The sequence below is a fragment of the Hypoxylon trugodes genome (assembly GCF_022578975.1).
Source record: "Hypoxylon trugodes strain CBS 135444 unplaced genomic scaffold F4822scaffold_1, whole genome shotgun sequence".
Lineage (NCBI taxonomy): Eukaryota > Fungi > Ascomycota > Sordariomycetes > Xylariales > Hypoxylaceae > Hypoxylon > Hypoxylon trugodes.
Window position 1 is genome coordinate 761,873 of NW_026250016.1, and position 24,308 is coordinate 786,180.

The following is a 24,308-nucleotide window of genomic DNA, read 5'->3' on the forward strand; positions in this document are numbered from 1 at the left end:
TTGCTACACATACATACCCGAACCCATGTATCTCGCAATAAACGTGGATTACACATGGGTATACACGGAGATACTGTTATAATCACGAGGGTAGTGGATATATAGAAGGTATACGCGTATAATGATACCCCCTACCCCTGGCCAGTAAACCCCAGGGGCTCCAGGGCCTGCATATGCGGGAGCGGCTTATTGTCGCGGCACTTAACTGCAGCAACGATATAGTAAGTCTAAGTCTAGCTGCATGTAGATCAGATCTAACGCACCATGAGTAGATCGGCGTATGCTGACGAATGTTGGGACAGTTGTAGGTGGGTAATGTTAGACTGGTGAGTGTAGCACTCCACGACAAGAGCCTCAGTTTTAAGCTTTTTCCAACTACAGCCAGCCACAGTTTAATAAGAACTCCCGAGTCCGAAGCCTTCACCGATTTACGAAACATGTACGTCCTCTTAGTATTCTACGTATGTCTCGGGTGGCTGACAAGATGTGCTCTGGCCAGGAGTACGTGTGTGTAGTTTAAGTGTGCCACACTTCAAAGGGTGATTTCTGGGAAAGCCTCGTAATCTTCTGTTATAAGCCGAGGAGCTAAAATATGTCATTTGCTACTGCAGGGAGTGAAAGGACGGTGCATTTTATGAAACGAGCTGGTCGGACTTACGATGTCTCCATGACTCGGTGAAGGGATGCGCGAACCGAGGCAACAGACACTCCTCGGCCTTATGTAATAACAGATATTTTATTATCTCCAACCCATAGGTTCACTTTTTACCTAGGTAAGTTCGAGATAATGCAAGTCATTCCTCATTGGTAAATAAGGACACGGATCTACCTAGCGGATGTAAGAAAGATGTCTCAAGCAATGCTAACCGATCTGACGCCTACTTCCAACACTAGCGCAGTTAACTCCGCGAGGTAGTCCAATTAAGCATGATTAGGCTAGGTAGGTCAATATCATTGGTTATGCTAGCCAGTTAGTATGTGCTATAACGGCGCTATCCGAGGAGGCAATAGGAAGACTAAAGAGTTAAGGGGTATTGAACTCAGGTAAGTACTTACCTAACTAGGTAGGTAGCCAACAGGTTACTATACCTTCACAGACAAGATAACCTAATTCTAAATCTTATTATAACGATACCAACACTGAAATCCATCAAGGATACTCGCCAGTCTTTTTTTCTTCCTTGAAAAAGCTCCGAAGTATCCGACTACTCCTTGGAGTCTACGGTTACGTCTTTCGGGTCCAACAATAGTCGCAAACAACTGACCCCGCATATCAAGAAATACCTGCACATAGACGATAATTGATTATTTAAGGCCCTCGTGGTAAGTTCAAGGTAGGTAAATGGGTTTTCTTAAGTATATTGAAAGAATGTACCAAATGTCAATCCAAGCACAATTCTTAGCGTAACAATCTACAGATAATTCCACCTACACGGTGTGAATACCAGAGTACTTTGAAGATCTCCCCGAAACCGTTCGGACTCTACGCCACCTTATGCTAATGAATCTATCTAAGGGCTTTCCCGGCCTCAGGCATGGTCGCGATAAGGCGCTGACGGATATGTTCACCAACGATGGTCTCAACGCCAGAGCCATCAAGTGTCTCGCACTTGAGCTTGAGTTGGCCGTTGAGGAACCATGGAACGGAGTAACGATGATTAGAACCGGAGGTTATGACCCGGTGACGGGCGCTGCGGTAGTACCCCGCGGTCCATTTCTGCATCATATCACCCATGTTGATCACGTATGTACCCTCCTTTGGGGGTACTGGGATCCATGTCTCCGTTGGAGGATACCATACTTCAAGCCCCTTCGTGTTCATCTCTTGCAATAGAATAGTGACGCCGCCAAAGTCGGTGTGGTCTCCCACTGCTCTTCGTTAATACATACAAGATAGAAAGGAGGCGCATGAATACATACCGCCGAATTGTCGCCCATCAAGTACTTCTTGGGGGGCGTAGTGTAAAAATCTCATAGGCATAGAGGGATTGACAGCGAACTCGTCCATAACGTCGGGGGGTTGTCCCCAACTCTTAGGGAGACCGCGGGCTAGGAGCTTCAGAAGCACCTTGGAGAGCGCAAGCATGGTAGCCTGGTACTCCATAGCGGGGGTTCGGAACTCCTCATCCTTAAGGGCTTTAGGCCATAGGTTAGGACCAGTTGAGAAGGTACCGGCATCAGGGTCGTCGGCAGGAACTTCATGGCCGATGACATAGCACTAATAAAAACCGTATTTGCGTTAGTATTAATTCTGTAAGGTAATCTGGGGAAAATATTACGTACCTCCTTAATATCAGGAAGAAGCCCCTTTTGGTGGGTCTGAATTCCAGGAGGTTCATAGCCACGGAACGATTTTCCCATACACTTTCCAATCCAGACCTCCATGCGATCCTCCTGGGGGAGATCAAAGAACTTCTTAGCACAGTCAAGAATACCATCACGCTTCTCTTTACTAACGCCATGGCCGGCGAGGTAAAAGAAACCGTAGGTAGTGCAAGCGTGACGCACGGCGTCTACGACACCTTGCTTGGCCGCCTCGGAAGCATTCGGGTCCGTAAAGGGACTGATATCCACAGTAGGGATGGCTTCAGGTGCCGTTTCGGCGATTTTCTCGATACTACCCATTTTGTTCCCTATTTTGGCTGATTTAATATGTTTTCTCTATATACTGTTACACAGTTATCGTCACCGAAGATTCGAGGTCGCTACTGCTTTTTCAAGACACTATTTGCAACGTATTACGATAATAGCTCTTTTTGAAGACGTTTTGATCCATTTTTATTACTCTATTGCTCTGCTGACTAAGTTGAGCTTCACCCGATGGGAAGAACGCTATCTCCAGATACAACGGAGACTAGCACAGTGGTTCAACACGTTGCAAGAGAAACTCCAGATACAGTGCGTCTCAGTCGTAAGACGGTATTCTCATCCTTCATAGTGTCCCAGAAACTCCAAGCCGGCCGGCCTCGCCTATATCTTTGTGCAACACCATACGCATTAGCATAGTCGAGTGGATTTGAAAGTATCCCGTAAGCAAGGAACTTGTTACTCCGTGGACATGACCGTGTAGGGCCGCGATGATGCGCATTATTGCTACAAATTAATCTAGAACTTCAGCCATCAAATTATAAGAAACTCCGCGTCCGAGCTGCGTGTCGTACCAAAAGCAAAACCTCCTCCACACTGACAGAAGTATTATATCCGGTCGCATATCCTACACCGAAAGTAGCCAAATTCATCATATTGCAGGAATGTGGCGCCGGAATTAAACCTGAATGGGTATATTCGGCGAAGACTGGAAAAGGAGGTAAGCCATGTATCTGCGAAAACAAGGAGATAAGGATGGTTGTGTTTTATTTGCTGGCTTCTTCCGCCTTGATCGTCATTTTTATTGAGTATTTTTTTTTTAATGTTCCACACCCATTAAAATAGTTGACGCGACTCGGGCCGAGGGCTACGGATGAAGGATTTGACGTAGTGTTGACGCTGGGCCCTTGGCTGAGACCTAGTTCACTGCGGAGTATGGTGATAACGATGCGCACGAAACGATTTTCTATAGAGCCGGTTGGAGAAATAGCGGCACTGGAGGAGCTACCTGAAGGAGGGTTTAATATCGCGGTTTTCTAGCAATATAGTAGTAGACAGACACACATACCAATACAGTACCTAGGTAGCAGCTGCTACGAGATCAATGCCCAACCGAAATTAGGGAACTATTCATCCTCCACTTGACAACTTTTCACTTCACTACCATTATGTCGCAACTGAATGACTTTATTGTCCAAATACACGACAAGCCTGGCGTGCTAGCAACCCGCACTGAAAATGTACAAGCACATTTGGCAAGAATGAAGGGTCTAGTCGAGGCGGGCACTATTGTCATGTCTGGCCCAACCTTGACCACACACCCTAAGCCTCCTGATAAGGGTCTCGATATCAATGGCAGTGTATGGCTCGTGCGAGCGAACTTAGAAGATGAAGTCCGTTCTTTGGTTGATGATGACGTCTATGCCAAACTTGGCGTATGGGATCTCGATAATGTCGTCATAACTCCATTCAAATGTGCCGTCCGCAAGCCCCTTTGAGATATCTGGAATTGTTCTAAAGCAATTTGGTCGAAAATATACTTTTTGTATTTCCAAGGTTCTTGCTTGTATAGGAGAGTGGTGGGAAGAGGGAGGTTGAATACGGTTTATTTTCGACAAGCAGCAACGTTCTGGCTTGGGATTCATGTATTAATTACCTGGGTAAATTGAAACATATTATCAGGGAACGAAAGATAAGCCACGTAATTCCATTGAGATGTATGTGTACTGTTCCTTATATCTCCCGTTAACGCTAGGTTGTTAGTTAGTGAATGAGGACGTGGACTATATACAAGTGTTATGGGAGATTTAGATTAGGTGGCCTATTGGCCTGGTGAAGTCTAGTATGCCGCAATGAATATTTAGAGAAGGGAACTTTTATCTGACTCATGATCATTGCCAATCTGATGCCATTAATCTCATTCTGTACGCTGGGGAAACCCTCCAAACCTTTACGATGCCTTAATTCAGAACTTAAAGCCTGGTATTTCCATGTGAATTCTAAATCTACGCAATATTCATGCCGCTCCCGATTGCACCATATGCTCTACATAATGCAGCTTTGCGGATTGCCGTGGGGATTGAGAGTATTTTATAAGGGGTAGTTTGTATGTCGTGGAGGAGAAGATGGTTTACGCCTTGATATTGAGCTTGAACCCAGAGCGATAGACTCTCAAGGCACCGTACAGCAATCCAGCTAAGGTAGCGGTAGCTCCACCAAACCCCCATAAGCCTCGCCAGTCTAATGGCTTGGTCTCGCCGAGGATAGCACCAGCCACTGGACTGCCGACTAGCAGACCCAAGGCAATAATACCAAAGCCCATACCTACTCTGGTCCCTAGCTTTGACTTATCCTTGGTCAAAGGGAAAAAGCAGACAGGGGGCATGGCAATGAACACGCCACTGAAGAAACCAGCAAGGACCGCAATGGCGATCACCGCACCCCTAGTGTGAGCCGCCATCATGCAGAGCATCAGGATACCAGTGATAACCGAACACGGCGCGATGACGTTGAATGGGCCAACTTTATCCGATACGGCGTTGGGAACGACTCGGCCGAAGCAAGAAGCGGCGTTGAAGATAGGGACCATGTAGAAGGAGAGTGCCTCGTCGGTAAGCCCTTGCTCTTGGGGATAGTATGAGATGTAGAAAATGAGAATGCTGAGTCCCATGAAGCCGATGAATGTACTTAGCGTGAAAGCCATGTATGGGATATCGCGGAATGCAGTCCAGTCGACCATTGATCTGGCCTTAGGAGCTTTGAATCGCATTCTCATGATCGAGATTGGGATAAGTAGTGTTCCGAGAGCGATGAAACCCATGACACGGACTGACCATGCGAACCCAATTCTATCGACGAGCTGGTATAGGACGATGGGGTAGATGATACCGCCAACAGAAGAACCCGAAGATGCTAGACCAACAGCAAGGCCGAGCTTTGTGCTGAAATATTGAGGGATAAGGGACACGCAAGGCACGAACAACATGCCCGCTCCTAATCCGACGCAAAGACCTTGGGCAAGGACGACCTCCCAATATTGCTTGCAAAGACTCAGCATCATGTGTCCGAACACGATACCAAAGCTACCGACGATAAGCAGATGTGTAAGGTAACCTCTATCGTAGATGGGACCGGCGAAGACACCGCCGAGCAGCACCATAAACGACTGAATCGATCCGATCCATGAGATGTCGGATGAAGACCTTTCGAAGAGTTGGCCGGATTCGTAGTAGGTTTGGAAGACCCCGAAGGCATTTAGAATGCCCCAGGTATTGAAAAAAAGCATGAAGCCGCCGACTACATGGAGCCATGCGATGAAGCCTCCGTTGGGCGGTGGCGGCGGGCCGGTCCGAGGGGGTTCTTTCGGTTCGGCATTCTCGAGCTCGCTCGGCTGGACATTCCCATTTCTTTCGTCTGCGACCTCGGTCTTCTCATTTGAAGCGACGAAGCTGCTATTAGATATGGTAATATCTTCAGAGTCGCTTACGGGCGATTGGTGCGCGCTCGTTTCGTGAGCCATTGCGATGGCGAAGGCTGTAGTGATGGTCGGTAGACAATAGGGCTAGGGTCGTGGAGACGCTTGTGGAGGATACGACAACTGGAGGGAAGGAGAGGAAAACAGTCGAATTTGTGTCGCCTTAGATACTAGGTAAGGTACGTACGAGCTGTGGAGGTTGCTATGGCAAACGTCCTCGGAGTTTCGGAAATAGTTCCGAGCAGACGAAGATGTCTAATCTCTGTCTTGAAAAATTTCCCCTTGGCGAGATGATAGTACGAATTTTTATTGATCCGGATGATGACAAGCGACACGTATTTTTTATTGCAGTAACTTATTCGCAGGGAGTTCTTCTAGGACTCGAGAGGGTGTGGTGGGCCTTCAATGGAGTTTCATTAGTGGTGCTGAAGAAGTTTGAATATAGTCGCGATGCTTGAGAATCCAACGGAACGGATGTACTGTTAAACTAAGCCAATCATCAATGCCTTCGGACGCAGATGTGGTAAGAATAGTAGGGTCGTTTTTAGGTAGTGGATCAAGGATCTTTCTACGTTTTCACACTTTCCATGCGTGGTTCACTTATCTATATGGGTAGAAGATGCATTTCAATGTGATCTTTTTGTCCCAGCTGCCGCGGACTTGGTAATTACTATACGCAATGGAAGGATTTGTTTAATAATAGGACTGGTCCGGAATCCTCTTCGCTGTTCTGCTAAGGCAGGTACAAAGTTGTCTGCTTGCTCCTTACTCTTTGTCGTATAAAAATCTCCATTTCAAAGGTATCTCCTGATCAAAATTGATGAAGTTAGTAAGATGGAAAGTCCGAGCCGTAGCTCGGATTTGTATGAAGGAGACAAGGAATTTAAGGATTGTTGGTTTACGTAAGGAAGCTAGTAGGAAGTTCCCCACGCGAATAGAGCTTTATACAGTGGACCATCGAACTAACTTTCGTCTGCAGGAGGATACAACCTTATTTGCGTGCGTGAGCTAGTGTAGCATAGGTACCCCTGTAGATTGCTGTTGATTGGGTACCATAAACAAATTCAGGTTTATTCCGAGGTGTACGAATCTCCGAAATCCGAGGTGTGGGGACAGGACAGGGGCGCCAGTTAACTCCGGTGCCTCGGACATAAGATATTCATCACAGCTGTCTCTGCATGCATTTTCCTATGCCCTACCACAATTCTCACGCGGAAAGTTAGCCACTGATTTGGTTTTATTTTTGATACTAGTTAGGATCCTTCGACCTAATGATTTCGTAATAGTTCACAATTCTAGCATGCAAATCAGGCAGATATCCAGCCTTAATGCAGGGGTCTAACTACGAGCCGGAGGAGTCGTAGGTATCGGCCTAAGATCCCCACCCGGCCCATACGTGATTCTAGCTTCGGCGGCGGAGGTACTACCTCACCATTCATATCCTTTCTTTCTTCCGACAAGCAGGCTCGTACATACGTCCAATCCCCAGCATTTCTGTCTAGAAGAAAGAGCCTTGAAGCAAGGAAATCAGGGAAACGCCTTAAACATACATGATTCACACATGGCTTTCAGTACTCCCCCTCCGAGTGCACAACTCTCGCAAACATTCTTAAGACTTGGCATCAGCCGCCAGATTAGAATTAGATTTCTCTCATTATCCTCACCCATTTCTAACAACCACTCCACCACAACTACATCTAAATATCATCTCCCAACCCTTACGAGCTCCACAAGCCAGCGACCCAGACATTTTTCGCAGGAGAGAATCAAAATGGCTAGCAACAGCGCGGCGTGGATTAAAGCGGCCAAGAGCCACCCTTTTGTGGTTGAACCTGCCCCAGTATGGACCCCCGAAGCCAATGAGATTCTTCTCAAGAACCATGCTATTGCTATCAATCCCGTCGATGGTTCTCTCCAGGTTGGTGGTTGGTGGCCCCTTAACTACCCTACCATGTTAGGTCAAGACGCTGCCGGTGTTGTCGCTGCTGTCGGCCCTGGTGTCACCGACTTCAAGGTTGGCGATCGCGTCTTCGGTCACGCCGTCGGCATGGCTACCAAGCGTAACCAGGACAACGCCTTCCAAGAGTACACCATCATTCAGACCAACATGGCTACTCACATCCCCGACCACATTCCATTCGAGAAGGCTGCCGTTTTCCCGCTAGCCCTGTCTACTGCCGCCTGTGGTCTCTACCAAGATAGTAGCCTTAAACTTCAACTTCCTACCGTCCCCCCTCAGAAGCCCACAGGTAAGACTTTCATCGTCTGGGGTGGTGCTTCGGCCGTCGGCAGCAATGCTATCCAACTCGTCAAGAACTCTGGTTATGAAGTCATCACTACTGCCTCTCCGAAGAACTTCGACTACGTGAAGAAGCTTGGTGCTAGCCAGGTCTTTGACTACAAGAGCCCTACCATAGAGCAGGATCTTATCACTGCTTTGAAAGGCAAGACTACTGCTGGCGCTCTAGAATGCATCGGTGGCGCTCCGCAGGGCATCCTACAGCAGGTCCTATCTAAGACTGAGGGGGATAAGGGCATCGCCTGTACCAAGCGTGGTTGGCCCGAGCCACCCGCGGGTGTTCAGATGTACTCTATATTTGGCACAACTCTTAAGGACAACTTCGTTGGAAAGGCCATCTACAACGACTTCCTGGGCCCGGCCTTGAAGGCGGGTACTTACATACCGGCACCCGAACCCACCATTGTTGGCAAGGGTGTAGACAAGATTCAGGAGGCCGTGGACCGTATCAACAAGGGTGTTTCGGCTACCAAGTTGGTTGTTACCCTGTGAATTTGAGGTATACCCGTGTGAGATGAGACAGATTCACTGCTAAATATGCAAGGGGATCCCTATATAGCTTCGTCCCAGACACTTCTTAGCTAGGCATCTGCCATAGAATGCATTCGGAGGATAATGTTAGTCGCTAGATTTGAGTCAAAATCTGGCTATCACAAAAATCCATTATGTAGAAAAATAAGAATCCAGTACCCTATCCCCGTGTCTTCTCATATCCCCTCAGCATATCGTAGGCTTGCCCATCTTACATGCAGCACTCGATGACCTGACATGTTGTGTAACTTAATAATTCCATAGATACCGAGCGATCACGATAATTCTCCGCGATCGTCTAGCAACGCATTGATCAGGACATTCGGTGGTGAGATTTCTCACCTGGAGACCTATACAGGTAATACGGCCCCACCAGAAACATGGAGCTTCACCCAGACCTCGACTAAGCTTTCTAAACACCAACACGTCATACCCTTCATGTAAGGGATGGTATTCCCTTGCCGAAGATAGAATAAGCTTAACGTACAAGAAGACAGATTCCTTCAAGAGTTCTCAGAGGGCTTAGCCGCAGCCAACTTCTCGTCATAATTTGGGCTAGCTTGAGCAACATTTGTCCCAATGCGGCGTTCACATCCTTTTCTCTTGGGGGGCGGGGGGTCCTTGTATCCATCCACATGGCTTGAGACTACCTGTACCACGACATGGATGCATCTTCCAAGATCGCGGATACTTTCCTACCAGTCCATACGTATAAGTGCTGGAGAGTTCGAAAGCATCCAGTATCCCGCATAGAAATTAGGTACCGGTGTTGATTACCTTGGTAGGACAAAGGCAGACCCACAACTTTGCGGTTACACAAGAATTAGGTCCGCCAACGGTAGGTACTCAATCATATTAATGCTTTATCCAAATCTAGAACACAGAGCTCATTACACAGAATACACGAGCGATATAGAGCACTGGGCTAGAGTGATCGGGGTATAGCGGTGAAATGACGAGTCTCTATTTGTGGCTGACTTGTTAAGTCACGTTGTGGGTCAAACGCACCTGGGTGTAACCGGAGAAGTTCAATATTATGGGTTACGCAACAGGATACCGAGACACGACAATCTATCGAATCTGTCTGTGCGCCTTTTCCTGCACCTGTGGGCGACTCGGGTGAGCGGAGTAAGAACCAGAGGCATGGATATGGAAGGAGGAGGTGGAAACCGTCCGATAATGTCACATCCTCTAGCTTATTGGTGATTTCTCTTCTGCTGCTGACAGAAACTTCAAAGTTCCAAGACAGGTTCGTAACTCCATTTCTTCATTGACATCCGAGCTCGCCGCATGAGCGGAAACCGAGTTGTCAGAACCGAGATGTATGTGGGATTCAGCAGGCATATATACCCAAGCATCCTAGTCCTATTGTATTTCGGCCCCCAGGATCTGTATCGAACTTTCTAAATATCAGCTCAGCATGGCTTGATATCCTTGGGCGAATCGATTGGTGGACGTTGTTCTGAAAGTAGGAGAAAAGTGTGGGGTGAGGTAGCCCAAGAGGTGGATGGATGGATGGACGGGGTCGCTTGCAGAAAACACGGAAGCTAAACGTTAGGGTTCTTTGTCCCTGTCCTTGCGCTACTACCTATCCTTACCCTTATCACTACCCCTGGGGGGGTATTTATTACCGTTGCGAGCTATCTCATCCAGCCTACCGTTTCCAACACTCTAAACAGATGGCAAAGTGCAAATCACAAAATCCGAAGGTTTAAAGAAATAAGCTTTCGGAACCCCGAGCTCTTAGCAACCAATCATGCTCTCGCTATCTACCGGATCGGTCACACTATAACATAAGCTTATTATTTAGTACCACGGGGTGAAGTGTTAAGGTATCTACAAGCCGGCGTCTTTCCCTTATTCCTTCCCCTCCCCCGCTGGAGGTGTAAAGCTGCATAAAAGCCTTCGACGTCACCGTGCTTATTTGTAGCACAGAAAAGGCTATCTATGTACTTTTACGCGTCGTCAAGGATTTTATATCGTCGATAAGACGTGATACGGCCGACATATTATTCTCGCCATAATAAATGTGATCAGATCAGATCATTGCGAAATGCTAATTATAAATCTATTTGATCAATGAACGAGAACGATTTAGAATCATTACAACTAATGCTTAACATTGCATATTATTCACCTTTAGTAACGCTTCGTGGGATAAAACGGCCGCGATATGCGCGAGATATTCGCAGGTCGGGCAACTTTACTGCCGGTTGTCCTTCACTTTATGTACTTATTTCTATCCCCTGTAAACAAAGGGCCCTTCCAGATTAACCCGCAGCATGGGTCTAGATCTGGAAGAGACTATACCTAGGTAACTCCAAACCGAACGCAGAGCCATGTGCTTGAGCACATGTTTGCAGGGAATATTGCTAAGGGTTCACCTTCAGCCTTGTAATTCACTACATGAAGCATTTGAAACAAGCCGGGGGTCTAACCATGCTATTGAGAGTACCTAGGTAGAGTTCATCATGAGGCCTTGACCAACAAGGGACTTAGCGTAGTTAGGTTGCAGGCGCATAATATCTTTTAATCATCACTTGGCGACATAACAAAATGGAAGTCTACTCATCCGAACACTCTTAGACAGACGATATCACCATATCCCCAACAAGGGATTGTCAATTGGACAAAAATATTATTTAGATATTATTTAGATAACTCCTAGCCAATCAGACTCTTCACTTATACGGCCTTCTCCATTTAATGTTACGGTTCAAACGTGTTTTCTTACTTACCTGGTAGAAATGCGTGGGGGCAATCTCGATTGAAACGTTGAAGCATTCATCAAGCCTTTTCGAAATCTCTCAGCCAAGTACCAAATTGCCAAGCATTTTCCAAGATCATAGCATGGTGCAGGGCTGATTGAATCCATCCCTGGATATTTAGCCCCGGTCCGGGTGGGTAATCGCGGGGCGCGACCGGGACCGAACTTACCCGGCTTCACCCTATAACACCTACTTGATAGTAACATTGTATATGCTATTCTTTTAACTTCGTCGTTGTTTCTCCCAGGCATGAAACAACTTAATTATAGCAAAAGGCGGTGTTCCAAATATTATCAGCTTAATAAGAACCTTTTGGTAACTAAAACATAACCACTCACAATTAAGATTAGCATCGTTTATAGATGAGAAGAAAGGGTACGCCGAAACACAATGGATGTAAATAACCTAAAACACCCAAAGGCCGGGGAGCCTCTTTTCTCTCTCTCCTCCTTTAGCCTAGATGCTCAATCTACTAGGTCGGCTCCTACGGGAAGAACTATTCTTACATATAGAATACTTCCTTACGTGGGCTTTAGGTGCTAGGTGCCAAGCCAACCTCCCATGTTTATAACGGATGTAGAATGTTGAGCCGCGAAACATTTTTATTGACCGACTACTAATTTAGTCATACGCTAAGTATACGCTAAGGCCCTCTTGTGTATAGCTTTCCTTGAAATACGAAGGTGGAAGCTAAGGCGAATTTGTAGGCCTCGGTGTCTCAACCCGATGTCAGAGTGGCGAGTAGTTAGTGGCTACGACATCTGACAAAAGTTCCAACACCGACGTTTGCTAACGTCAAACGTAACAATTGCTTGACCCTAAGACAACAACAACGGTCAATAATACCTAGGTAGGTATTTCTCTAAACTTGAGTTTCTACCTACCTAGGTAGTCACTATATTGCATTGGGGGAGAATTTGATAAGGTCGTCTGACCTTGCATTCCCCTTATCGCCGTCGCCTGTTTCCATTGCTACTACCCATGTGCATATCCTATCTCTTCAGTCGCCGAGAGCTGCATGTTTTTTTGTGCTACAGATCATCATCGCCCTACAAACTCAGCCTACCTTATAACGCTAATGAATACGGCTTATTGACGATGGGTGCGTAACATTTTTGATATCGAAACCCGCAATTAGATCCTCGAAGATGATTCGCCACGATTCATGAACCCAAAAATGCCAAAGATGTGCATTGTCCTGCCCACCTTATCACGCATCGTGAGCGAAGGAAGACGCAATAGTTTAGGGATAATTATGACCAAAGAGCCTCAGATCTCTCTGCAATTGGGCCCCACGCGAAAGCATGAAACAATGGGTATGACTGGGGTAAGAAATCTCCGCTATCGAGTTATGGGATTGCTAAGTTCTCTCCATCCAACGCTCTACGCCAATGCTTACGGAGATCATAGTGGATGTATGTGGGTGACCCTATACATCATCTACCCTGTATAATTCTTAGTATTGTATACTTAACATTTATGGACAATAGATTTTGATCCTAACATCTATCCAACTAGGTATCCGCGCTGACTCGTTTGAGGCATGCTTCTAAGACGGGGCGAAATAAGCCGTCTTATTGTATGCCTATCTAGATGATCCGATTGGCAGCATCTCTTTTGTCAACCACCTACAGAGGCCAGTCACCACGTGATCTTTCGCATAGGCATATCATAACCTGAACTCGTTTTATTTGCTCTCGTGGGTGACACATGGTAATGTAGCATAGGATGGACCTTTAATGTTGGGGATCTTTGGTGCTCAAAGGTGCCCTGCGTCTAACATCGAACCCTGCTAATCCTAGGTATTTAATACATACTGCGATTTCATACATAGGAGGTAGCTAGTAAGAATTTCATCGCGAATCCCTCGGCGATCTTTCTTGTCTAGTGGCGGATACGCAATGAAGGTAAGGATTTTAATCCTACTAAGTTTAAACTGTCAGCCATGCCCCTAGTCGTACCCCTTGGGTCAGCAAACCTCCCCTGAAACCACATGTTCAGCCCAATCCAATCAGCATAAAACAGAAATTCGTCAAGTAAGAGTATACACTCGTAGGACTTATGTAGGTGAGTATGTACCCCATCCACGAAAGACGCCTCGCAGCTCCGTGAACAGCGATTGCGGTCACAAATATCTTTTCTGGATCGTTCGGCGGCATCTCCTAGTACCGCCGTCATATCCTAGATATATACCAGGCTCCCACAGCTACGGTTCTTTCCTCCTTCTTCGCCTAGGCAATCGTAAGCTAAGGAAATTTATATAAGCTCCCCCGCCCTAGGATCATAGCTAGTATTGGTTAAGTCCAGTTAACGAAACATATCCAACCAACCAACCAAAGCTCTGGGAAGATGCCCCAATCGGTCGATTTAAACGTCAAAACATCATCGCCGCCGGCGCGACAGAATCCAGGCGCAGGTACGTTATGCCAATCGGTGGCCTTTCATAAACCACGGGGCAAACCAAGCTAACAATTCACGTGCGGAATTGTCGGGTCTCCTCAGAGATTGCATGTACGATTAGACGTACAAGTGATACCTGAGGATGACCAACCGACATAACCGTACGCCTCTCAACAGGTGAGTGAATTATCACCGCTCCCAAGACTTTAGCTTCACGCATCGCTGACACGCCAATTAAATAGCTTGCGAAGAATGTCGTCGTCGTAAAGTACGTTGTGATAGGCAACAACCCGCGTGTGGCCTCTGCTCATCCTCTGGCGTACAATGCCAAGTCACAACACCTCGTCCTCCTCGTGGACCGAAGCGAGGATATCTAAAAGCGTTACAAGCTCGAATCGGTATGTTTTAGTCTAGATCTAATCACTTTACGATTTACCCCACCAAACCAAGGGAGGAAATATGAATAGCTTCGATGTAACCCGACCTGGATTTAATGCTGACACTACCCCTCATCCTAGCTACCCTTGAAGGAACCCTACTCCAGCAACAGCAACAACAACAGCAGCAGCAGCAACGCCAGAACAGTAATAATCATACGATAACTATATCTCCCGAAGAAAACTCAATTGAGAGCATTACATTTACCGAGCAAGCACCGTTAACATGGGACTTTCCGATCACGACAGACGGAGACACAACACTTCGCGATCTATGCCAGGGAACTGCACCAGGGACGGCATCGGGTGGATCGTCGTTAGATGGCGGTTCAGTACACGCCTCAACATCACCTATACAAGGATTTGAGACCCCAAGCGATGGAGTGGGCCTTCAAGAAGCATTGCTAGGACGGAAGATGTCGGAGCCGTTGGACGGGCTGGACGGGATCAACATATCAAATTTAATGCAGGCAGACCTGTAAGTGGTGTTTTCAATTTTGTTCCTCTCATGTCACTCGGGCTTAACCATAGGCAGAGATCAACTCTACTTCGATAGGGTGCACACCTTTGCGCCCGTCATACATCAACGACGGTACTTCGCCTGGGCGCGCAGTATGGCTAAGACGGAAGCTCAATCTTGTCTACGCTACGCTATGTGGACTCTAGCGGCATCGGTCTCGGCACATTATCAAAACATCGGCGACGCTTTATACCGCTACACCCGTCGGGCTCTCGAAGGCCTCGATTCAAAGTGCATGAGGATTGCGACGACCGAGATGGAGCAAATACAGGCCTGGCTCCTCCTAGCTATCCATGAGTTCATGTGCGTCGATTTTAAGAGAGGATGGGTGAGCGCCGGCCGTGCATTCCGACTAATCCAACTGAATTGGCTCGAATATTCGGATGGTCCCGACGGAAACCTCACACGGACGGATTGGGTAGACATGGAGCAAAAAAGGAGGACATTTTGGTTAGCTTACTGCTTGGATCGGTTCGTCAGCGTTCGGAATAATTCGCCGACGACCTTTAGCGAACAGGTACATGATCCTTCCCCAGGTGCCGGATCGTCATATGTTTAACTTAGTGCTGACTTGATAAACCCCCCGAACCAGAACACGATTCGGCTGCCGGCACCGGAAACGGAATTCCAAAACGAGCAACCTACTTTAACCGGATTTCTTTTGGATGCTGTATCGACGAGGGATGCTATTTCCCTGTCAACGTTCACGGAGTCCATCGTCGTCGCGACCGTCATTGGCCGTGCGCTATCACATCGGCAGCAATCCATGATCGACAATTTGTATCTCAACGAAACGCGGGATTTTTGGGAACGGCACGAATGGATTAACGCTCTTCTTATACAGCGGATGGAAGTGTTCTCTTTAAACTACCCTCTCTCGGCGCAGGAAGCCGATCCCATGCTCCTTTTCATTAGCATGATGTGGCGGACAACCGTACTCTACATGTATCAGCTCTTAAAAACCATCGTGCACCCCACCGACGAAAAGAGATCGGTCTTATCAGATTACACGAGACAATCCACAGTTGCTGCTAAGGAGATCGTAAGCTTAACTAACAAGTTGTCGCAATTAAATTCATTCAAGGTATGATAATCCACCACACCTCCGACCACACCAATCATGCACTAACAATATTTTAATTAGGTCCATCCTCTCACCCCAATCCCATTATCGTTATGCACAGAATTTTTTGTCTCTTACCATGAGCTAGGTGACACCTACAGCAAGCAACTGCAGGACATTACTGAAGCCATGCATGGTCTAATGAGTTTCAGCAATCTTGGACTGGGTCTCGGGGCTTATTCGAGATAGGTTTGTAGAAAAGGAGCGATCGACACCAACCCCCGCCTACGTCGGTTGGATTGTATTATTGATTACGGGTTGCCTCATTGGTTTTTGGGGGGTTCATTGGCCGTTTGAACACTAGGAAGGAAGGTCATTCTTTTTTTTAGTTTTATTCCCCATCGCTCGCTATCAAAAATTAGCTACGTACGTTTGAGATGATCAACTTCAACAACGGCATCAGCCACTAATGTTGGTTTGCTCAAACGTATGGCATTTATTTTGTCTCACTAGTTGAGGTTGGGGAAGGCGTTTTGGGAATGACAGGACAAGACAGGGGACAGGGTACCTAAGCGGACGGATATTACCGCTACAAATTATGACTTGGACAATGACCGTACAGCCTTACCTAGATACCTAGTAATCATCACTACCTACCAAGTAAATATTATTTTAGAGTAAACAAGTCCCGAAACACAAGAATAATAATAAGAAACCATGCAGATGTTCTGTTGTCTCATCCAAACTTTAGCATAGGATCATCGCCCTTTTGACTTGTTAAGTATCTGAATTTAATGTTATTAAACCCAGCTCGGGTGCTTTTGATCTTAACTGTTACCTATTTGAACGAAAGAACCTTGTCAACGAGAGGTCACATTAAGCTCTTCCCCCAATTCCTCTAAAAGGTAAGGGAAAAAAAACAGTTGTTGGTTTGGGGTTACATTCTAAGTGCCCTAGGGACTTTTCCCGTATGTGGAGCCGCGTAGATCTCATTCATGATAATTGACGGTCATTTACCATGATATGTCGGGATATTCATCTAAAATTATTTAGAATCCTTATATGCTCTTAGTAATTTCTGAATCATATGTCTGAACTGATTAATTTGTTTATTATTTGCTGATCTGTTTATTATCGGATAGCTATTGTGCACATTCCTGGAATTCTGCGTATGTAGGTACGGTGGCTATCAAGGTACCGTAGGTCTACATAAAAGCACTGCCAGGAACGTCACCCACCCAATTGTGTTACCAGGCCTAATTGTCTAAGCATTGGCTATTGTCTCAGATCGGCATCAGGTCGTTCCTTTCCCATATTCCTTTCCAACTTCCTCTCGCTATGTTTGGTTCCTCTGATGGCAATTATTTACGAAGGTAGCCTGCCTATTTTACTTATTACTTATTTAGATTAAGGCATAAGTGCGCGAGGGACAAAAAATACCTCAATTCCTACGCGCTGCTTCCTTCAATGACACAGCAGAGTGGCGAGTCATGATAGGAAAATTATCTGTTGTCATACGTGTGGGTAAGCCTACGCACTTAACCTCACAAAACCTTTAGGTATAAGATCAGCAAGTAGTACCTATGGGTGTGATATGCCCCGCATCGGAGAGAATACAATCGGCGGGTTCTCCGCCGGTGGTGGTGCATCGATACACGAATCGAGCTAGGGACAGTTTGTTGCATTTCCGCAGATAGTTGATATAACGTGGGCGCTACTAGCGTCACACAAGCGATACCGATACCTAGGTACTGTCGTCCTTAAGGTTGCGGAACTGACCGTCTAGGTTCGGGGCGTTAGAACTATAGTTTAATATGAACTATTCAGTAGATCTTGTACCAATGTACCTAGCCCTGATTTACGTCAATGCACTGACAGCTACATCGTTTCCTGCCAAGGTAGCGGCTTCCTGCTTATACACCCCTAACTCTCGGTATCCTAATGCTCTTTCTTACGAACGGATGACACGAACATCACAACACGGCTCGAAGGAAGAGGAGTAAAAGATGAATGTTGTACGACGTGACTTTACTTGATAGGACTAGGATACGTGCGTTGTGGAAATTTGATCAGTCAAATCCGGGGACGGAGGTCGGATATGTCAGCGGCTCCGGTTGCCGATTGGTAGGTTGAAGACCTTGCTAGGTATTCATCAGTTACTCATTCACCGTCATTTCGGGTCATATTATCTGCCTGTCTTATCTACCCAACAGGCTACCTATGTACTTTGCCGAGGGTGGTCTTGTTGAGGACATTGAGGAGGCGCGTTGGTTACACCAAATTATATATTTATGCCAATATTCATGACTAATGCCTTACAAGAGGCCGACATCCGTGATGAGTCCATATATTTTTACGAATCGCACGGCAGAAGAGGATATAAGCAATATAGGCAACCTTTAGGCCTGCTTCCCAAGCCCCGCTTGAAGCCCGTGATTGAAGACGGGAAAGAGATGCAAACACTTTCAACCATTGGTGCCGTTAAGGATGTGACAAGTTTCGTAAGTAATGTATGTGGCGTTCCTTGACCGGTCTAGTCTCACTTACAAAAGTACCTACACATCTTGATTCAGATGAAGTATAAATCACCTTAAATACTTATCCGTGGGTACCTAGTTGGATATTTGAGTACGTAATTTTACGGGGGCTGTCTCACACAACCTAGACTCTTACGCGCATGTGTATGCTACGCCGTACTTATGCATAATGCCTATCACAGGAGAGCTAGATCTAAGCTGATCGAAAGAGGACCCAAGTCGGGTAGATGTTACCCCAAATACCTAATCGGAGAAAATCGTGGGGGCACGATCATGCACATGGTAAATATTGTTGCTATGTTTTTTATTCGTTAAGCTCTTCTTGGCACAACGCACGGGCGTTCGATATGATCCGCATGCTCATAATAAAAGAAAGAGGCATGATTGCTACATGGTGTATTAGGTATTGGTTTATGTATCACTGATATATACATAAACGACTATATATGCACTCAAGTACCTAGCCATACGCAGAGGAAAACTCCATAAGTTCAGCAAACGGACAGGTGTATCATCTACTGCTCAGAAGCGGCGATGATCTTGGGTAGAAGCTGGCTGGTAATGTTCCACAGCTGTGGAGAACCAGTTACCAGCAGAGAGCCCGTGTACCAGGTGTTGCGGTAGCCTTGGATACCGTAATAATCACGGTATACGCCGGCTCGGATCGAATCTGCATCTGCAGTAGGGTGGAGTGGGGTGTGGCTATTATAAGCCACGAAATTGGGCTCTGCATTAATGTTCGACCCGTTCACAGATCTCTGTAGAAGTTTGAGCGTGTCGCGCGTCGAGCTCTCAACCTGCTGCTGGGACATCCCCTCTAGCGATGTATACCAATAGTAGTATGTACCCTCAACAGATGTCGGATTGAACATGACAGTGCCTGGAAGGGTAGCTACGTGCCATGGGGTGTGTTGCGCGCGGTTGACATAGCTGTGGTCTGTTGGCAGCCCCAGATTAGTCACGACTCCTGTATAATAGAAGCCGCCTGAGAATTTGGAGAAGAGATCCGACTCCCGCTTATCTAAACCGAGGACATCCAAATTGTCAAGTACCGGTGGTGCTGCAAAGATCAATTGCTTAGCCACGATCTGCTTTTCACCCTCCGGGGTCTTGACGCAGAGCTTGACGCCCTCAGAGGGCTTGCTACCGCGCTCGCCGCTGACTACAGTAGAATTGAGGAGCACATCGGATCCAAGTTCTTTTAGAGCATTCCGATAGAGTTCAGCAAAGTCGCCATTCGCATTAGCAATAGCCTTGCCATTGAGCTCTTCCTCGAGTTGAACAGTGTTAAGATTGTTGAAGACATAAAGAGCAAGCATCTTAGTCAAGTCACCAGCTACTGCAGGTCGCGAGTATGTAGCTATGGCTTCATCAGAGAGATTGAACTTCTCCAAGTATTTCTCCCAGGATAGAAGTAGGTCTTCAGGCACGGGGTCCGGTAGTTCGATACCATTCTCGATATAGGGATATTTGTGAAGTTCCCGGATATAGTCATCTCCAATTGTAGGGACGCTATAGCCGAGAATAGGAGCGCCATCATTGAAGTCAATGTACAGCGGTGTTTTGTTATTAGGAAACGTCCCTTGCCCGGGGGTGATATTGAGACGGGCAAAGAAGGCGCGGGATTGGTCATCGTCGTAATACACTTGGAGGCCGTAGTTGATAGGCGTCCCAGTAGCGGGGTCGTGATAAGTAGCTGTATGACCACCGAGCACCCCCTTTCGCTCAACAATGACGATCGATTTTCCTTGATCTTTTAGACTTATGGCTGCGTAGGTTCCCGTGGCGCCACCACCGATGATGGCAACATCGCGGGTTATCACCTCAGCACTTAAAGATCGGGCGAATGCCAAGATGGCAAAGACGAAGCTACTGCATAGCATAGGAGACATCGTCGCAAAGAATATTCAACGTGACACTGACTAAAATGTTGAAGAAGTGTAGTCGGCTTCGGCTAGAGGTGAAGATCTAGCTTGGTTCACCATTGTTCTCAAGTTTAAGAGCGGCTTGGCAGATATATATAGTGATGTCAACTCCATGATGTCCCCCTCTCTTGCGGCTCCCCAGCAGATCAATTGTGTCACTTAGGGCGTCACTAGGCTAGGAACAAAGCGTCTTGAGCCCTACGCTCGAGGCTTTAGTGGTTCATGAACAATGGTGTCTGTTGCACACGGCATATTGACCCCTGTCTATGCGGCCGCCACAAGCGGCATCCATCTCACCCGCCGAATAAACACATTACTTAGATTTATCTGCAATAATAAGGGCGACAGACATCTGGGGCAGGCAGCGGAGTAACTTTGTGGTGTTCCTTACTTAACGAGATTAAGGCCTACGGTGGCGCTGTTACTATTACCTGTGCGGATACCAATATAGGAACGTTGCCGACCGAAAAGCTGTCTTAAACACACAACGCTATCGCGCGATTCCGGATCCATCATAGGGCTTTTTGTTCAGCGTACCCCAGCCTCTCCACATTGTTTTCCTAAACAAAATCACCAAGAGTTCATCTGGATCCTGAACTAGAGTGAGAACACCTAAATTCCTAGTAAAATAGCCGAAGATTGTTGCAGGCAGTTGACGACCTTGGAAGTTACTATGTAAGCAAACCTTTTTTTGGGGGGGGGTATCGCCGGGCGTATCTCGTACAGCGTGCCAGCCGGCTCAGCTGGTAGCGAGCTTGCAGCTTGTCGCATAGAACAAATAGCCAGCCTCAAATTAGTAGCTAGGATGCATGCTGACAATGTCCTATTCCGACCCTCCTCGGAGTATTTAGCGCGATATATCGGCTGCAACACCTCGGATCCGAGGTTGTTACGCGATACTTCCGTTGAATCCTTCTATATGTTGATGGGATCTAAGGGGGAAAACGCCTCATTATAGCTAGGCGGAGAAAATCTGACGAAGCTATTCGTTCCTCCCAAAGTGGATTAAACGCTCTTATTGTCAGATTCTAGAACTACGATCTGCATAGATCATGACTAGGAATAAGAGACAGGTGCACAGTACTTCCTAGGGCCCCGATCTACCAAGGATCATAGAATCCTCGTAGCTAATGATTTCAGCTCTTAAGCGAATGAGTTTTAGCTATGGTAGATATGACTGATCTCTTTCCAATAGTGTATACCACACACCCCATGTACCTACCAGGCAAGTCAGCAGCGCGTTGTGTAACCACACATGATCATTCTTCAACAACCATTAACAAGACAACCAACCAGTCGATAAGATATCATCGCAAATCCCACGACATAGGTAGAGAGTGATAAAAAGTTGGCCGCAATCCGTGTCATCCTTCCGACACGTAATTGAAGAACACCTCGCGGCAATGTTCTGCCGGAGTGTGGCTACAGTATGTCGTAAGCCATGGCTTGTACTAAGATACCTAGGTAAGTACCAGTCAGCTTCATTCCGGTTCCTCCGGCACTTTAGTATCTGATTTTCGATTGGGTACGGTACTTAGTGTATTTCCTGTTTTTTTTCGCGAGTGTATCTGGTTTAAGGCGTAGGCACCTACCTTCTTTCTAAGCAGTCAATACCCCGTGGGGTGATCTATCTAGGATCAAAGCAAGTTAGGGCCGTAGGAGATTCCTTCCGGGGTGGTAAGACAAAGGATATGTGTATTCTCTCACATTGTATCAATCTTCGCCTTTCAAAAACCCAAGTACTTGCGTGTAAGAATTGCACAGTACGGATATATACAGTTGTTTGACGATCCCATTTAATGTGCTATAAGCGAACTTATTTGTTTTGAACGTCTGATGCGATAACGATTCCAAGCTTATGATTCGATATATACGTACATGCCAAGCTCCTCCGAATACTCCGTTATTTTGAAATCAGGAAATCAAAACGACAAACCCGCGGAGCTTACAACGGCCCCGATAACACACCGAGTAATTGACGTTGGGAATTGCGTTAGGGAATAACGATCGTGACGTGATAAACAGGGTTCTGGATTACAGCGAAGAATGCGTTGGGATGTTGGCTGTTACTATAACAAACATTCTAGGGTAGAAAGGTAGAATGTAAGCATTTATACAGCCCTAGTTCACCGCAACAGCGACAGAAACAGTGGTAGCAGTGCTCTTCGTCTCGGTTACACCATCATTCTCATGCGCACCGTCTTTCGTAGGATACTTCTTATCATACGCTTGAACGGTCTTCTCCACCATATCATTGTGATTAAAATACCAGATCTTGTAGGACCGGTCACCGATTTCTTCAAAACACGTCTCTGCCTTAATCCACTTGCGCTCGTCGCCCCATTCGGGCTGGTGGAATAGATCGCATACGCGCCGACTGCTGTTGACAAGCCATTGACTGCGCGTCCGTCGCATCCCATCGTACACCTCGAAGGCCGAAGTCAGCGCTTCTTTCTTCGTTGCTATACCTTTTTGCAGTGTTGTCTTAACCTTTTTAATCAATGTGAAAAGGCATAGGGCGTCTTCGATACCGCAACAAGCTCCTGCCCCATGATGTGGACTAGACGCGTGTGCGGCGTCGCCAGCTAGGCAAATAGTGCCTTTATTATAGTACGGCGCCGGGTAGTCCCACGTGTCGAAGACGGCCCACTTCTCGGGCTGTTCAGGGAAGTGCTTGATGAGAGCCGTGAGGCAGGGATTCCAACCGGCGAACACAGTTTCAAGATCTTTGCGGAAACCTGGCACGACTGTGATTTTATCGTCAGGCCACTCGTTGGGGTCAGACACAAAGGCAGTAACGTTGATTAAGGTCTGGTTCGCGACAGGGTAGTGGATGATATGAGCATGCGGCCCAACGTGGGTGTGTTGATTTTGGGCTTTGTATTCTCCAAGCACTTCGATGGCTTTATCCATTGGAACTAGCGCACGATAGGCTACCTTGTGGGTATAGTGAGGATACGAGGCTGGGTCATTGGCGCCGAAGAGGAGTTCCCTCACTCGCGATTTGATTCCATCGCATCCGATAACTTTATTATACCATCGTATTAGTGCCAAGGATGAGCTTGAAACATATTTATGATAGAAAGACGCAATTCTTACCGGCATTAGCTTCTGCTGACGTCCCATCCTCGAAATTAAGCTGGAGCTTTCCGTCATCTTTCTCGTCGATGGTATCCAAACGCTTCCTGAACTCCACAATATCTCCGGGTATAACCTTCGCCAGCGCTTCCAAGAACTGGTCGCGTCTTGTTCCCTCAAAGCCACTGGGTCCGGCATTCGCCTTGAACATTAGTTTCTGGTAATATGGATCGTCCTCCCGACGCTGGTTATATCCGTCGATCCAGCGTAAGTAATCGTTTGGGTCGTCCTTATCTAAGGACGTAGCTACAGAACCACCGGACCTCAGAGCGATGGCAATCTCCGGATTTATCAAGCCCATGCATCGTATGGCGTTGGCTGTAAACGCCATCCCGGCGCCGATCTCTCGGAAGCCTCTGGCCTGCTCGTACACCTTAACAGTCACATCCTGTTTGGCGAGACCGGCAGCGAGGCATAATCCAATGATCCCGCCACCAACAATGGCGATCTCAATTGTGTTATCTTCTATAACGCCAGGCATAGCGGATTAGTTTCGCAAAATACGGATGACTCAGGAAAGTATGACGATGCCTTAGATGGTAGCGGTGATGCTGAGATAAATGCCAATGCTGTGCTACCACGGGCCTGGGGATTTGACGGTGTAGATTGTCCATAAGAACGGGACAGGA

At 46.9% G+C, this 24,308-nt stretch overlaps 7 protein-coding genes across 7 annotated transcripts; 3 read left to right on the forward strand and 4 right to left on the reverse strand.

Annotated features, from left to right (window-relative positions):
• Positions 1–1,328: 1,328 nt before the first annotated feature.
• On the reverse strand, positions 1,329–2,736 carry F4822DRAFT_384204 (Clavaminate synthase-like protein; the record flags this gene model as incomplete). The annotated part of the gene is made up of 3 exons (XM_051456507.1): positions 2,284–2,736; positions 1,921–2,218; positions 1,329–1,869 (listed from the first exon to the last, which is right to left on the reverse strand). Coding segments are annotated over exons 1-3 (998 nt in total), but the record flags the coding sequence as incomplete, so codon positions are not given.
• Positions 2,737–3,381: 645 nt separating this feature from the next.
• On the forward strand, positions 3,382–4,344 carry F4822DRAFT_7456 (uncharacterized protein). The gene has a single exon (XM_051463908.1). It carries the CDS (start codon positions 3,756–3,758, stop codon positions 4,083–4,085), a length of 330 nt encoding a protein of 109 aa, XP_051319073.1. The 5' UTR covers positions 3,382–3,755; the 3' UTR covers positions 4,086–4,344.
• A 359-nt stretch (positions 4,345–4,703) lies between these two features.
• On the reverse strand, positions 4,704–6,493 carry F4822DRAFT_7362 (MFS general substrate transporter). The gene has a single exon (XM_051463903.1). It carries the CDS (start codon positions 6,104–6,106, stop codon positions 4,718–4,720), a length of 1,389 nt encoding a protein of 462 aa, XP_051319074.1. The 5' UTR covers positions 6,107–6,493; the 3' UTR covers positions 4,704–4,717.
• A 704-nt stretch (positions 6,494–7,197) lies between these two features.
• Positions 7,198–9,059, forward strand: F4822DRAFT_384207 (GroES-like protein). The gene has a single exon (XM_051456508.1). The coding sequence runs from the start codon at positions 7,623–7,625 to the stop codon at positions 8,850–8,852; it is 1,230 nt and encodes a 409-aa protein (XP_051319075.1). The 5' UTR covers positions 7,198–7,622; the 3' UTR covers positions 8,853–9,059.
• Positions 9,060–14,008: 4,949 nt separating this feature from the next.
• On the forward strand, positions 14,009–16,328 carry F4822DRAFT_423771 (uncharacterized protein; the record flags this gene model as incomplete). Its single annotated transcript, XM_051460032.1, has 6 exons — positions 14,009–14,075; positions 14,302–14,457; positions 14,578–14,974; positions 15,032–15,533; positions 15,609–16,100; positions 16,161–16,328. The coding sequence occupies 6 exons, from the start codon at positions 14,009–14,011 to the stop codon at positions 16,326–16,328; spliced, it is 1,782 nt and encodes a 593-aa protein (XP_051319076.1).
• A 2,470-nt stretch (positions 16,329–18,798) lies between these two features.
• Positions 18,799–21,164, reverse strand: F4822DRAFT_384216 (FAD/NAD(P)-binding domain-containing protein). Its single transcript, XM_051456509.1, has one exon. The coding sequence runs from the start codon at positions 20,506–20,508 to the stop codon at positions 19,132–19,134; it is 1,377 nt and encodes a 458-aa protein (XP_051319077.1). The 5' UTR covers positions 20,509–21,164; the 3' UTR covers positions 18,799–19,131.
• Positions 21,165–22,662: 1,498 nt separating this feature from the next.
• Positions 22,663–24,160, reverse strand: F4822DRAFT_423773 (FAD/NAD(P)-binding domain-containing protein; the record flags this gene model as incomplete). The annotated part of the gene is made up of 2 exons (XM_051460033.1): positions 22,663–23,567; positions 23,641–24,160. 2 exons carry the CDS (start codon positions 24,158–24,160, stop codon positions 22,663–22,665), a joined length of 1,425 nt encoding a protein of 474 aa, XP_051319078.1.
• Positions 24,161–24,308: the final 148 nt, after the last annotated feature.